The sequence below is a fragment of the Malania oleifera genome, chromosome 6, assembly GCF_029873635.1.
Source record: "Malania oleifera isolate guangnan ecotype guangnan chromosome 6, ASM2987363v1, whole genome shotgun sequence".
NCBI lineage: Eukaryota > Viridiplantae > Streptophyta > Magnoliopsida > Santalales > Ximeniaceae > Malania > Malania oleifera.
The window spans coordinates 70,247,648-70,262,571 of record NC_080422.1 but is presented as its reverse complement, the minus strand read 5'-3'; the positions used below and the strand labels follow the sequence as shown (position 1 = coordinate 70,262,571).

General features: G+C 36.1%; 1 protein-coding gene across 4 annotated transcripts in view; it reads left to right on the top strand.

The window, feature by feature from the left end:
* The first annotated feature begins 1,121 nt into the window (after positions 1-1,121).
* The window catches only part of LOC131158019 (autophagy-related protein 11), a 28,234-nt gene continuing 14,431 nt past the window's right edge, over positions 1,122-14,924 (top strand). For 2 of the 4 annotated variants that reach the window (XM_058112568.1, XM_058112565.1), the window contains exons 1-2: positions 1,122-3,082; positions 5,045-6,716. In XM_058112568.1, the coding sequence (XP_057968551.1) occupies positions 2,139-3,082; positions 5,045-6,716 (2,616 nt within the window). In that variant the 5' untranslated portion in view covers positions 1,122-2,138. The remainder of the gene's footprint in view (positions 3,083-5,044; positions 6,717-14,924) is intronic. The other 2 variants (XM_058112567.1, XM_058112566.1) reach the window with 2 other exon arrangements.

Below are 14,924 nucleotides of genomic sequence, written 5' to 3'. Positions count from 1 at the left end.
TCAGCAAATCCAATCAAGTGATAATCTAGTATATTTGTTCACCAAAACTTTGCCTACTACAACATTCAAGAAATTGGTTCATCTTATCGGAATGAGACATCTTAAAAATCCTAACAAAAGGAGTTAATATATGTGTGACATCCAAGGGGGAGTGTTATGAAATATAAGTGAATGTCCCCTATGTCCCTATGAACCTGCCCCATATATATACACTAATTCATATCCCTTTGAACCTGCCCTATATGTCTGTACTAATTCATATTTCTATGAACCTATCCTATATGTCTACACTAATTCATATCCCTATGAACCTACTCCTTTATCTTCCACCCCTTACACTATAAAAGGGCACCCTCCCTTTCTCATTTGGGATATACATTTGATGCTTCCATGTAAGTAAACATATAGTAACAATAAGAGAAGTGGAGAGATAAAGTGAAGAGAAGTGATATTTTGTATAAGGTCGGTTTCATATCATATTGTAATTCTATCCAAAATAGTGAAACTTTTATCCAATCCGCTAGTGAAGTAGGAACATCTAAATCACGTAAAATTTCTATCTCATCTTCATTTATTTTTCAGCTCATCTCTATTTATTTTATTGTTAATTCTCGCATCATTTCATAACAATTTTTAGTTTAAAATTTTAGAAATTATTTAGACCTTCCATCATCTTCTTATTACCCCTTTTATATATATATATATATATATATATATATATATAATACTTTTTAAATATAAAAAATTTAATAAATTTAGAGGGACAGAGACTACTTGCTTGCTAAATAACTAGCATCGATTATTCTTACAGTTGCTGCTAATAACTACTAGCATTAATTATCCTTCTGAAACTCGAAATCATCAAAATCTAAATTTATTTATTTTTTTATGTTGAAATAATGAAAATATATTTTTTCGTACAAGTCAAATTTAGTTTTATTTCGATAAATAATTTTCAGAAGCACCGACAAAGTTATTTGCATACAGGGCCAAATTTGGTTAAAAATTAATTCATGTAAATTAGTCACGATGTTTGCGTTATGCCCGGATTGTCCCTTTCCAAGCGTGCAAAAAATGCAAAAAGAAAGATGACAAACAGTCATGTTGCTTCCAAAATTCATGCCTCAAAAAATAATATTTTAAATTTCATATGGCACTGTGAAACTGTTAATTTTTCTATTCTTCAGGCTTTTTTCAGAGCTTCTTGTGCAGAGGAGAGGAAGAAAGAGCTGTTTTCTGCTTTCTTCCCGCAGAAGGTTCTCGGTGACCGTAAGTGAAGCAGAAGAGAAAAAAATAAACAATTGGGGACGAAGAACAAGCAACGTAGAGTACAATAATAAAATGGAAGGGTTTCGTGGAACACTTCCTCTTAGCAAATTCTAGTAGATCTCTCCCTCTTTACGTAATCGCGCCTGATTTTCTTGGCCTGCAGTTCAAGACTTTCTCTTCAAATCTTTTCTCAGAATCTCCTCGGTTTTGATTTGGCAGTTTTCGGGAGATTTCGCTCTTCTTTAGAAAAATTGTTTTCGGGGTTTCTGTTGGTGGGGTTTTCGTTACTCGAGTCATTTTTTCCCGCAAGGGTTAGGGCTGATCGGCTAAGAATTGTTACTTGTTTGACGAAATAATTTGGGGCGTATGTCGGGAGTTGTGCCCCTTGTGTAGAGTTTGATGGGGTGGAAGTGATAGGGTTATTCTTATTTTTGTTTTATTTCTTTCGGTTGTTCTGTTCGTAATCGGGCTGTTTTTGAAGATTGCACTGGTGCGTCGTTGATAACTAGGATTTTTTCGAGTCCTTTGGTTTAGAATTGGTTTTCTTTTGAAGAAATTTTTAGTGGGTCTGTTCGGAATTGTGCAGTTTTTGCAGATTTCGATGGTGGGTGGGAGATGATCGGGGTTTTGCCAAGGGATAAGGTCTGCAGTCTGGAAAAAAACAATTTTAAAATCCAAGTGAGTGTGTTTCTGGCGTTTGATTTGCGCGTCTCTGCGGGCGTCTCAACTGTGGCAGCGAGCTTCATCTGACGGTTCTAAAGATTTGGGTTCAAAATTCTGTTCTCTACGCAGTGTCGGCTTGGTGATTTGATATTGTAATTTGTGTGTGTGTGTGTGTGTGGTGGAAGTCTCTTGCTTTGGGGGATAAGATGAGTTCTAGTGTTACTGGAGATTTGGTTCATGGAAGCAAGCTTCTGGTTCATTCTGCCGAGAATGGACACTCGTTTGAGATCGATTGCGATGAATCCACGCCTGTTGAAGCAGTCCAACGATTCATAGAATCGGTCTCATGTATTCACCCCAATGACCAGCTTCTTCTATGCATGGATATGAAGCTTGACTCGCAGAGTACCCTTTCAGAGTATAAACTCCCATCAAATGATCGAGAAGTGTTTTTGTTTAACAAAGTGAGGCTGCAAACTAATTCACCACCTCCTGCGCCAGAAGATGTTGACATTGTTGAAATAGCGGATCCTCCATTGCCTTCCTCCTCTCACAATCCTCATCCTTTAGATGATGCGACAGACCCTGCTCTAAAAGCTTTGCCCTCTTATGAGCGGCAATTCAGGTACCATTACCATCGTGGGCATGCTATTTACAGTCGAACCCAAGCAAAGTTTGAGAATTGTCAGAGGCTCTTGAGGGAGGCAAAGGTGCAAGAGAGGGCAGCGGAGGTTGGAAGAGCCAACTTGGAACAGTACTATAAGATTGTGAACCAAAACTATATGGATTTCATGAGGCGTTATTTTCAACAGCACCGGTACCATGCTGACTTGCTGGCCAACTTTGGGAGGGATATGGAGAGATTGAAATCTTGCAAGCTTCACCCCTCTTTACAGACTGCTACCCGCAAGTGCTTACTGGATTTTGTGAAGGAAGAGAACTTGCGGAAGTGGTTGGAGAGTTGTAGCAGTTCCCACAAACAGTTTGACAGTAAGATTTCACAATTTAAGCAGATGTTTAGTGATGTGAAGCGCAAAGTTGAAGATCTGTTGTCTAGCAAAGCTTCTTTGCCTGTTAGGAATATAGAATTGATGATCAAGGAACACATGCGGCATATTGATGAACAAAAGAGTATAATGCAGTCTTTAAGGTTGTTTTTTTTTTTTTTTTTTTTTTTCCCTAGTTCCTGTTTTTTTTTTTTTTTGGGTCACTAAGTGTTGTTATCTTTCTAATTTCTTTTCTCCATTTGGTTTTTGTTATCAGTTGATTGTTTTGAAGCTTAGTTGTAACGCTGCATTAGAGTCATGCCATCATGAAGAATTCTCAAATTTTCTGTAATTGATGCACAAAATACCGATCATCTATTAATTTAATTTTGTCTTAAGGCTGCACAATGGTATCCAGCATTTTTCAATTTAAGATTAATTGAATCTCCTATTTGTGAATTAACTTATATATGTCAGTTTGCTACACAATTTTATTTTTGTTGATCTGCTATCACTAGTTTATTTCTATTACTTATATTGTTGTTATGCCTAAGGCCTTGGCCTTGAGTCTGAAATCTGTATGAAGTTCCAATGCTTTTCAAGGATATATTAGGTTATTTCATTTGATGGGCTTGTAATATTTCTGCCCTCTGATTTATGTCCTGGGTGTTGACTTTTTCAGATACTTCACCATGGATAAGCCTTTAATTTAAGCAGATGTGGGTAAGAGGGGGTTCGTCTATATGAGTGCTGTAACGAGCTTTTCAGGGCCATAGACCTGATCCATTTAGTTGTTATGTGCTGGTGTTGGGAATTATTTCTTGAAAGTAGGCATCTTTACAGTATGTTGAGCAGGGAGTAGATATCCTTCAGAATTGTTTCAGGACAGCATCATTGAATGCATCTTGTTCATGCTTGAATCCTTTTAAGCAGCAATATCTTATGAAACAATAACCTAACTAGTATACACAAACTTGTCTCTAAACTGCATTTAATATAGGCAGAATGCATGCAAATAAAAGCATAAAAGGCCACCTCCACACCCCTGTTCCTTACCCAAAAAAAAAAAAAAAAAAAAAAGGTCAGACACCCACACCCCCCCCCCCCCACACGCACACAACTGTAAAGAATGCCAACTATGACCAAAATTCAAAGTATTCAGATATGAACAAAATGCATTTAATGATGCTGTACTGAAACACTTCTGAAGTATGTTTACTCTCAGCTCAACTTATTGAAGGATGTAACGAGCGCATAACAACTACATGGATCAAGTTTACGGCCTTCACACCCCCCCACCACAAAAAAAACACACACGCACTAAACTCGAAAAAATGCCAATTATGACCCTTATCCAGAAGCTTTGAAGTTCAGAATTTAAAAATCTTGTTATTTAGAGTGGGTTGTTAACCTTTTAATATTATAGGAAGAGAAATCTTTAGATCATCACTTGATTTGGTTTCACATCCCTTTTTCAACTTTACAAGATGATGTTTAAATGTGATCCCTTTCTCTTCATGGGAAAAAATTGCCTCACATTTCTGAAGTCTCACCCCTCACATTAGTGTTAAGGGCAGAGAGAAATTTTGTGTTTATAAAAGAAGAGAGTTGTAATAGCAGTAATAACAGTGAGTTCTATCTTTCTTTTTTATTGAGTACCTTAGCTTTTAAGATGGCAACATCTTATCATATATTTTTATGTTTGGCTTTGTTCTGGTATTTTGATCTCATTTCCATTATGTTCGTTGTATTGCTTGACCATATATTTCATTTTGGTAACATTCTGTGCCTGTGCGTGTTCGTGTAGATCTCATTCATGAGATACTGGAATTTGGTCTTTCTGCTTGAAGTTAAACCAACTCTGAAAATATAGTATTTTTGTTTTGTCTTTTAAAAGAGGCCGTGGAACATGCAAAGGTTTATGATTATATTTTGGCACGTACTGTTTCTTTTCATCATTTTCGGCCAATTTGGGTACAAATTGACAAAATCAGTGATATCATTTGTGTCATATTTAGTAACTTCTATGTTTCAGAATCATATTTTACGCTATTTCAATATTTTTCCCTGATATGATTAATCTCTGTTTAATGGAGAATGTGATGAAAATTTGTGCATTAATGCAGCAAAGATGTGAGTACAGTGAAGAAGCTCGTGGATGATTGTTTGACCTCCCAGTTGTCCTCCTCACTCCGTCCTCATGATGCGGTCTCTGCCTTGGGTCCTATGTATGATGTCCATGACAAGAATCACCTCCCTAAGATGCAGGCATTCGATCGTTCAATTTCCAAGCTGCTAGATTTTTGCAAGGATAAAAAGAATGAAATGAACATGTTTCTGCACCATTACATGCAAAACATAGCATACATGTCTTATGTGATCAAAGATGCTAAGTTACAGTTTCATGTGTTCAAGGAGGCAATTCGGCGTCAGGATGATCTGTTTGTAAACTTGAAGTTGACCCGTGGGATTGGTCCTGCATACAGAGCCTGCCTTGCAGAAGTAGTGAGACGGAAGGCTACTATGAAGCTTTACATGGGCATGGCTGGACAGCTGGCTGAAAAGCTTGCAACAAAGCGGGAGTTAGAAGTGAGGAGACGGGAGGAGTTTTTGAAGACACACGGTGAATACATACCTCGGGATATATTAGCATCCATGGGATTGTATGATACTCCTAACCAATGTGATGTCAATATAGTGCCTTTTGATGCCAATTTACTTGATATTGACATTCCAGATCTTGACCGTTTTGCTCCCGAGTACCTGGCAGGTTTGCCTTCTAAGAGTGAGAGACATGGAACTTCAGGATCATTTTCCATGTCTAATGACAGTTCTCATTCGGCTGAAGTTGAAGAAAATCCTGTGGACACTCAGAAATATGACTCTGAGGAGCCTCTTGACTGCTGTGAATTGGTAGAGATTGCTGGAACAAGTAAAGTTGAAGTTGAGAATGCAAAACTGAAAGCTGAACTTGCTTCAGCAATTGCGCTGATTTGTTCCTTTGGTGCTGATGTTGAATATGAGTCCATAGATGATAGTAGATTAGATGCCTTAATGAAAAATGCTGGAGAGAAGACAGCTGAAGCCTTGCGTCTTAAAGATGAGTATGAAAAACATCTCCAATCTCTGCTTAGTGCAAAGCAACTGCAGTGTGTGTCTTATGAGAAACGCATTCAAGAACTGGAACAGAGACTGTCTGATCAGTATTTGCAAGGGCAGAAGCTTTCTGGCAATGAAGGTGAAACTTTAGGTTTGAAGGTTGATGACTGCAAATCTGAAATATCAGGTGATGGAGAAGCTCGCATGCCTTATATATCTACTACTGAACCCATGGATGAAGTTTCTTATGCCTCTTGTTCTTTAGATGGAAAGCTAGCTCTTTTCCCGAAACAATTGGGTAAAGCCCGAGAAGGGGTGGATGAGAGCATGTTGGATTCATCTGGAGTGTTAAATCCACAGTTTGATTCATTAGTGCCAGAACAACAACATGGAGAACTGAAAGTTGTTAACAGTGAAAAGATTGATGAGATGGTGGGACAGGTAGGCATGATAGCCACTAACAGTTTCACAGCTGAAAGCATGTCTGAGCCTCTCAACAACTTACCTTGTGACAAGGCAGTTGAACCTGATTCTGATGACAAAATTAGTGCTGATCATGTGTTGGAATTGCAAACTGTCCTTGAAGAAAAGTCAAACCAATTGAGTGAAGCTGAAACTAATCTTAAAGCTGCTATGGAGGAGGTTGCCATGCTTGGGAGGGAATTAGAAATCAGGAGGAAGCTCCTACATGAATCTCAGGTATCGGCTGATGAAACACAATATTAATCTCTTGTTTTTTACTTGAAATAATTGCAATGAGGATTAATTTATAGTGCTCCGCCGAGCTCTTAATTTTATTATTATCATAGTTATTGTTATCACTGTCTTTGTTATTGTTGTAATTGTTTTCGGGGAATTCACTAATTGTTGCTACAGTTTTCTGGAAATCAAATTAAAATATTAAATCCGTTTAATCTGTTTGATACAGAAGTTTGGTTCTGTTTGTATCTTACCATAATTATTATATTGGTTTTATTTGTCTCACTGCTTTATATGATTGCTCTTCTGTGTGCGTATGTTACTGATTTTTGGATATTTTTCCACCAAGCGATGATGACTTTCAAGATTATGTCATGCTCGCCCTTGCTTTGAAGCCAAAAGAAGTTATAGTTGATACTTGCTATGTTGAAATGTCTTTTTCTTTAGAGCTGAAGTTAGTTGCAAGAAAGATGGCTTATCCCCCTTTATGGTTTGTACTTTGTCATTCTTCCCAATTCTATATCAAAGTAGAGCTCAAAACCACTTGGCATACAGTTCAGAAACCTCAATTGTGTCACATCAGTTCCACAGAGAACTAGTGCATCATTATTAGTCAGTATGAGACGCAGTGCCTTCACTTCAAAGCCAGCTAGAGTATCTGTAATTGAAAATGATCATTGCCAGAAAATCTCCTTGCTTATGACCCTCAAGTTTTTCCGATAGCCACAGGGCAGCCATTCAGTGGTATAGAAATGACATAATCAAGATGCAAGTGTAATCCATATCTTCCATTTACTGCAAAGGTCAATCACGCTTGTGTATTCATAGGGTTATCATAGCTCCTACCAGCATTTAGGCTGTAGACAGGTGGGGGGGAGGGGGGGAATGTGGCCAAGCACAGTTTCTTAAAAAACCAAATATGTAAATTCCCTAAAATTGCTGAAAATAAATTGTAAAAGACAATCATAGGTTACTAGTCTTGAGATCTAACACAAACCAATAGAAAGCCCTAAATACTCTTTTCCTGAACAAAATTAATTGAAATTAAAAAAAAATGAAATAATATAAAAGAAATTAAAGTGAGCTACTAGAATTAAATTCGAATAGAAATAACTTAAGTTTCCTAGACTTCTTAAAAAACGTTTTAGATGAATCATGCAAATGGTGTTGGTTTGGCACCGTATGGGTTTTGTGTTTCACATCTATCTTCTTAATGAAAAAATTTGTGCTCAAATTTGGTCTGGTAGGCCAGCTGGAAGAATCTTTGCTTGATGCTTGGGTTTGGATTAAGCAAAAACAAGTGGTGATCGATAAGGATGTGATTTGGCTGTTGGGACTTGGGACTTGATAAGATATTTCTGCTTCTTGTGCAAAACTATTGTCAATAATAAGGGACATCATGTAGATACTGCCACACCTTTTGCTTATTAAAGTCTCAAACTTCCAACTTGTTCACATTGAAAATCATAGAAAATGCCAACCCATACATAGAAATGGAGGAGTTTTTGGCAATTCATTTTGTTGGTTTTGGTAGGAAAAGGGAAGGTAAAAAGTTATGGAGTTGTGCCTTCTTTGCAGTATTTTGGGCCCGAGGATGGAACAAAATGCGAGTATTTTCTCAGGAAAGAAGCTGTCATTTAGGAGAAGATTTTCTATTTGGCTTCTCTTTGGTGTGTGGGCAATGGGAAATTCAAGAGGGTGTGTTTTTTGGATATTCGATGTGATTGGCATTCCTTGTTGACTTGTTAGGGTATGCTGATTACACTGGGTTGTTTTTCGTGCTTTTTGGTTTTCCCTTTTTATTTTTTCTGGTGTAACACAGACGATGGAAAGGAGATGTCTTATTCTCCTGTTTGTACATTCTTAATTTATCAATGAAATTTTTTTGCTATCAAAAAGAAAAAAAAAATGGTACCAAGCAAGTGTAAGAATTTCTCACCCTGGTTGGATGAGTAGGTATGGAGTCTACAGACTTGAATTGGCTAAGAACCCTGATAGTGGGCTATCCAAGGGTATATATTAACCCTATTAGAAGTTAGATATAGGGAAGAACTATAATCTTCTTGAATATGTGTAGCATCATTGGATCCTACAAAAGTAATTATTACCCTGTTGGCAGAAAAAGTTACACTGGTAGGCTGTGGTTGCATCCTAGCATAATGAGTTTATTCACTGGGTACTCCCTTCCTCGAGGGCAAGTGAGTTATCAAGATGCTCAACAAGACGATCTCTCTTTTGCCCCTCAGGTTTCTTCATAGTACTAGTAAAGGTGCAATGAGGCAACCCTTGGGAAGATTCTTACCCTTGATAACCTGCAGAAAAGAATGCTGCCTTGTTAATTGGTGCTTCTTCTGCTTGGATAACACTGAATATATTGATCACATTCCTCTTGCACTGTGCCTGGACCAGGAACTTTTGAAACTTGGATATTTCTCTGATTAGACAGCGGCAGGTTACATGGCTTACGCCAGAACAATGGAAGGTGAGTGATGTGCCTGGAAAGGTATCTGCTCTAGCAAGGAAAGGAGGAAAACCTTGTTCCATATTCCATGGCTATTTTTGGGTTTGTGTGGAGGGAAAGAAGTAAGAGAGCTTTCATAGGATCCCCTACGCCCTTACATGTTAAAGACTGTTGGATTGCAACTGTAACTAGCTGGCATAGTGGGTTGTTTTTTTACTGAACTTGTAATTCTTGATTTCTTTGACACCCTGCAGTGTGGGTAATTTCCTGTGTGTTTGTACCTGTGAGGCACCCCCTAATGAAATTTCTTTACTGGTAGGGAAAAAAAATAGTGAAGGTGCAACGAGGGTAGCTGGTAGCAACATTTTCCTTCACATAGTAAAAGTATGATGAGGACAGCAGGACTGAACATCTGTGCCACCACATCCATGCCATATGTATGGATCACCTAGAAATTTTTAGAAGCAAGATAGATGTCCTTTTAACGTGCATTATGCCGTTATTTGTGAGGTGAGAAGGGTCTAGTCTAGTTGTTGCCTGTTGCTCCCATTCCTTATTTTGAGGGAAAATGAAGGAAACAATGTTATTCATGTACTTGAATGGCCACACTTGCCTTTGGTGGATGGCATAGAGGGAAAAAAGTTAAGAGTTTCTAGCATATTAGGTGAAACTTTTGATTTATCATGCTCCAACGCGACCACCATGTACCTTCATCATCCAACTGTTCACCAATGCAGTGATATTACATTTGTAGGATACAATTATCTTGCACTTTTTCTTGTAGATCCTGGTTCATCTTTGAACATGATTTTTAATAGGACTATTTTTAATCTTGGATTGGTTTTTTGAGCTTGTACCTATCATTCAAATAAAGGTGATAAAATTCTTACACTTGCTTGAGTTCCATTTCTTATGTATGTGGTTGAGTTCTCTATGATTTTGCTATGCGAGTTAAGTCAAGGGTCTGTGTAATTACTTTGGGGAAGTTGTAGCATTTTCTACATGATGTCTTCTATTATCCATAGTTCAATTCCATGATAGTTGTGCACAATAAGCAGCAATACCTCATCAAGTCCCAAAAAATTGAATGACCTGCTCATTTACAGCACTGAATTCTTTAGTCTAGACCTAGTTTTGAGTGAAAGATTCTATGAACTGGCCTCCTAGCCAAATTTGAGGACAACTTCTTTCCAAGCAGGGAAGATTGATGCGGATGCAAAAATCATGCACTGGCATACCAACTTGTTGAAATTTAAAGAAGTTTAAACAATCTTAAGTTAATAATTTAATTTTTGAAGGCCATTTGATTTACTTGCACTGCTTTTTTTTTTTCTAGCAAATTTGTTTAGGAAAGAATTTATAGGTTTTACTATTTGGTTTTCTCTTGGGTCTCTAGGTATGCATCCTATTAATTTCAAGCATGTTTATTTGGAAATTAATGAATTTGGTTTTTTTGAAATTGTGTTTGGCCGTATTGATCCTGCACCAGATCTTCCTCATGAAATTTACCACAAGTGCCTTTCAAAATTGTGAGAAGATTCTGTGGTTATCCTATTCAGACTTGAGGCCCTCTTTTTACATGCATTCTAGTAACCTCTTTTACGACCATTTTGTATCAGTATGTCAACTCTAATCCTTCCAGAGTAGGCCTTTTTAGCCATCAATTTGGAATTCAAACCCTTTTTAGAACATCATATTTGCTTTAATTTCTTGCTCGTTTTGTTTCTAGCTCTGCATTTATCTCAGCTTTGTGAGCTAATTAGTTCTTCTAGTGGGCAAATTGACACTTTTTGCTTAAAAACTTTTTATTTTACTTTCTTTTTTCCTTTGCTCCCCCCCGCCCCCCCCAACCCAAAACACACACACACACAAGTCATTCTTGATAAGCCATTTGAAGAAAGTGGGTAGAAGATTATAATGAGGATGAATGATACAAAAGCTATTTATTTTTAATTTTTATTAATTTTCGCAAGAGATGCGTTAATTAACAATTCCATATGAATGCTATTTTTTTTAAGAATATTTATTTTGATAGTATTAGTAATTTAATATTTCTTTCTATATTTTTCAACTTCAACCTTCTTTTCTTTCTAGTTTCCATCGTGTTCAAGTTGTTAGTATGTTATTTATTTAATCATAATTTTTTTTTGATTATATACTATAATTTTAAAGTTTAGGTTATAGTTGTACATACAACTTTTTGGTCTAAAACTCTAAATTTATTAGATTTTATTACTTTCACTAATAAAAGAACAGAACTTGTTTAATTTATTGTATTATTTGTATGTGTTATGTGCTTAATAGATTAATAGAGTGTATAATGTATTTTTTAAAATTAATTTATCAAACATATATTTTTTAAATTAATTTGTCAAAGATATGATTAATGAAACAGCAAAAAAAAAAAAATTTTTTTTTGTCAATATCAGTTTAAAAAAAATGTAAATTTTACTGTCATTATGAAACAATGTTAGTATGTTGAACTAAAGGATCCAAAATGCATTAAAACTCTTTTTAATAAGGGTTGGAGTTTAGAACATGCAAATAGACCAATATACATAAGATTGCATGTGCTTGCACAAAATTCACGGCCATTACGCTCACTTCCTATTATGCAACATCGGCCACTCCTCCTTCCCACTACGTCCATTTCCATTATTCTATGCTACCTACTGGCACTCTGTAAAAGCTTCATTATACCTCTTTAGCTCGTCCCTTACAGTGTGAGATTTTTTTTCCTAAAAGCATGTTATTGTTTCTCCATCAATTTAGAAAACGTGGCTTCTTTTAATGAATTATTTTGAAGTGAAAAGAGCTCCTTCCCCTTTGCAAACTCCAGAGTACAATGGGAATGTTGCCAAAAAGAAGTTTGGGTTGTTGGTGTTGTTCATGTGTGGAGGATATGCATGAATTTTCCTTGAAAATATTTGCATATTTTTCAATAATTTTTTGCCTGAGTACAGTAGTCGAAGGCGCACCGAGGCGCAAAGGGTGCCTGGAGTGTAGGCATGAGGCGCGAGGCGAAGGCGCACGCCTCATGGAGGTGAGGAGCACATTTAGGAAAATTGTCTGTAAAATATCCTACATAATGGATTCTTGATTGTAAACACATTAGGATGAATATTTGAATTTTAAAATATCAAAATGTTCAATATTAGGGCATAAAAATAAATACTATAGCACAAATTTTCAATATATGTGATGTTCATGCCATAAGTTCCACAAAATAGAAGCAGCAGGGAAGTTAAAAAAAAAACGAAAAAAGAAGGCAAACGCAGCTGCAGTGCTAGCACCAACTGATGCAGGAAATTCCAGATTGCAGAAGCAGAAATGCTGAGAAAAAAAAAAAAAATGCTTCCAGGGGAAAAAAAAAAACAGCTTATTTTCCAAATAAAATTGCAAAATAAAAAGGAATAAAAGAAGAACATTAATGAGGTGGCACAGAGCAGCTGTGCAGTTCAGAAGAAGAAGAAAACTGAGCAGCAGCAGAGCAGAAATTTCTGGAAAAGAAACTGAAATTTCAAAAAAAAAAAAAAGACAACAAAAGAAAAAAAAATAAAAAAGGGGGTTCACAGCTTTGACTGAGAGCAGCATAGCAGGCCAGAGGAAGATGAAGAAAATAAGAAAGAAGTCTCAGAGCAGTATGTCAGGAAAAGAAGTGGCAGCAATTCCATAAAAACGGCAAAAGAGAAAGGAAAAAGAAAGAAAACAAATGGTTGGGATTAAAAGAGAAGGAAAAAAAAAGTATAATCTGAACAATTGTGAGGTGCGCCTCGCCTCATTTGCCTCAGTGCACCTTGCACCAGAGGCAAGCCTTTAATTACTATGAGGGAGACCTAGACTTTCAATCTTACAAATAAAATATATATATATTTTAAGATAATTTTATTCCATTATTATTTAAAAAAAAAAAAAAAAATTTCAGATTCACATTCAAGTGGAATTGTATTTTGGGTTGTCATCTAGTGAAGTCCTAGTTCTAATTGGTCACTAAGTTACTTAGTCCTCTTAGGGTGAAATATTCACTTATTTTTTTTATTTTTTATTTTTTTTCTTTTATACTTATATATTTTTTTAGTTTTTGGTCCTATTAGGATTCCTAAATCAATTGGGACTTCTAATTAATGTGTTAGGATTTCCAAATCAATTGAGATTTTCTATTTAATGTCATGTTTACTAAAAAGATGAAACATGGGAAAGCTATGGAACCATATAACATCCAAATTAAAGTTTGGAAATGCTTAGGTGATAACAGAATTATATGGTTAACTAATTTATTTAATACAATTGTAAAAACTAAGAAAATGCCAGATGAATGGAGGAAAAACATTTTAATACCTATATACAAAAATAAAGGAGATATTCAAAATTGTAATAACTATCGTGGAATTAAACTTATGACTCATATGATGAAAGTTTGGGAAAGGGTAGTTGAACAAAGATTAAGGTTAGAAACGAAGGTCTTAGAAAATCAATTTGGTTTTATGCCTGGGAGATCACCACAAAAGCTACTTATTTTTTAAGAAGATTAATGGAAAAGTTTAGGGAAAAGAAGAGGGACTTGCCTATGATATTTATTGACCTTGAGAAAGCATATGATAGGATAACTAGGGAAGTTCTTTGGTGGGTTTTAGAAAAAAAAGGGTGTATGTAGTAGATATACCGATGTCATTAAGGATATGTACGATGGAGTAATGACTAGTGTAAGGATTATAGATGGAGAAACTATAGAATTTCCAATCACTATAGGTGTACATCAAGGATCTGCTTTAAGTCCTTATCTTTTTACTTTAGTGATGGACCAATTGACTAAGAGTATTCAAAAGGAGGTTCCATAGTGTATGTTGTTTGTAGATGATATTGCATTAATTAACGAAATTAGGGATGGAGTAGAGGTTGAGTTAGAGAATTATGGAGAGAAGTTTTGGAATCTAGAGGCTTTAGGATAAATAGAAATAAGACAGAATATATGAAATACAATTTTAGTAATGATAGGAAGAATATTGGAGACAAAGTTAAACTTGATGATGAAGAAATAAATAGCACTTGTAGATTTCGATACCTTGGATCTATTATGCAAGCTGAAGGAGAAATTGAAGATGATGTAATGCATAGAGTTAAAGCAGGTTGGGTAAAATAGAGTAGTGCTTCAAGTGTGCTCTGTGATCGTAGAATACCCTTAAAATTGAAAGGGAAGTTTTACAGGATAGCTATAAGACCAACTATGCTATATGGATCAGAATGTTGGGCGACGAAGAAACATAATATCCAAAAAGTAAAAGTTGCCAAGATGAGAATGCTTAGATGGATGAGTGGTATAACATTGAAAGATAAATTAAGGAATGAACATATTCGTGGTAAGTTAAGTGTAACTCCTATAGAATATAAGATAAGGGAGGGACGACTCAGATGGTATGGACACTTGCAATGTAGGCCACATAGTGCACCTGTGAGGAAGAGTGACTTAGTTACTGTGGGGGGGTAGTAGAAGGGGTAGGGGTAGACCTAAAATAATTTGGGAGGAGATAGTGAGTAAGGATTTAATATCCTTGAATCTATCAATAGAAATGGTCCATGATCGCATAAATTGGCGGAAAATGATTCATATAGCCGACCCCACCTAGTGGGACTAAGGCTTGGTTTTGTTGTTGTTGTTGTTGTTTCTCAAATCAATTGGGATTTTTAATTAATGTGTTATGATTCCCAAATAAATTAGGATTCTATTTAATGTTGGGATTTTTATTTAA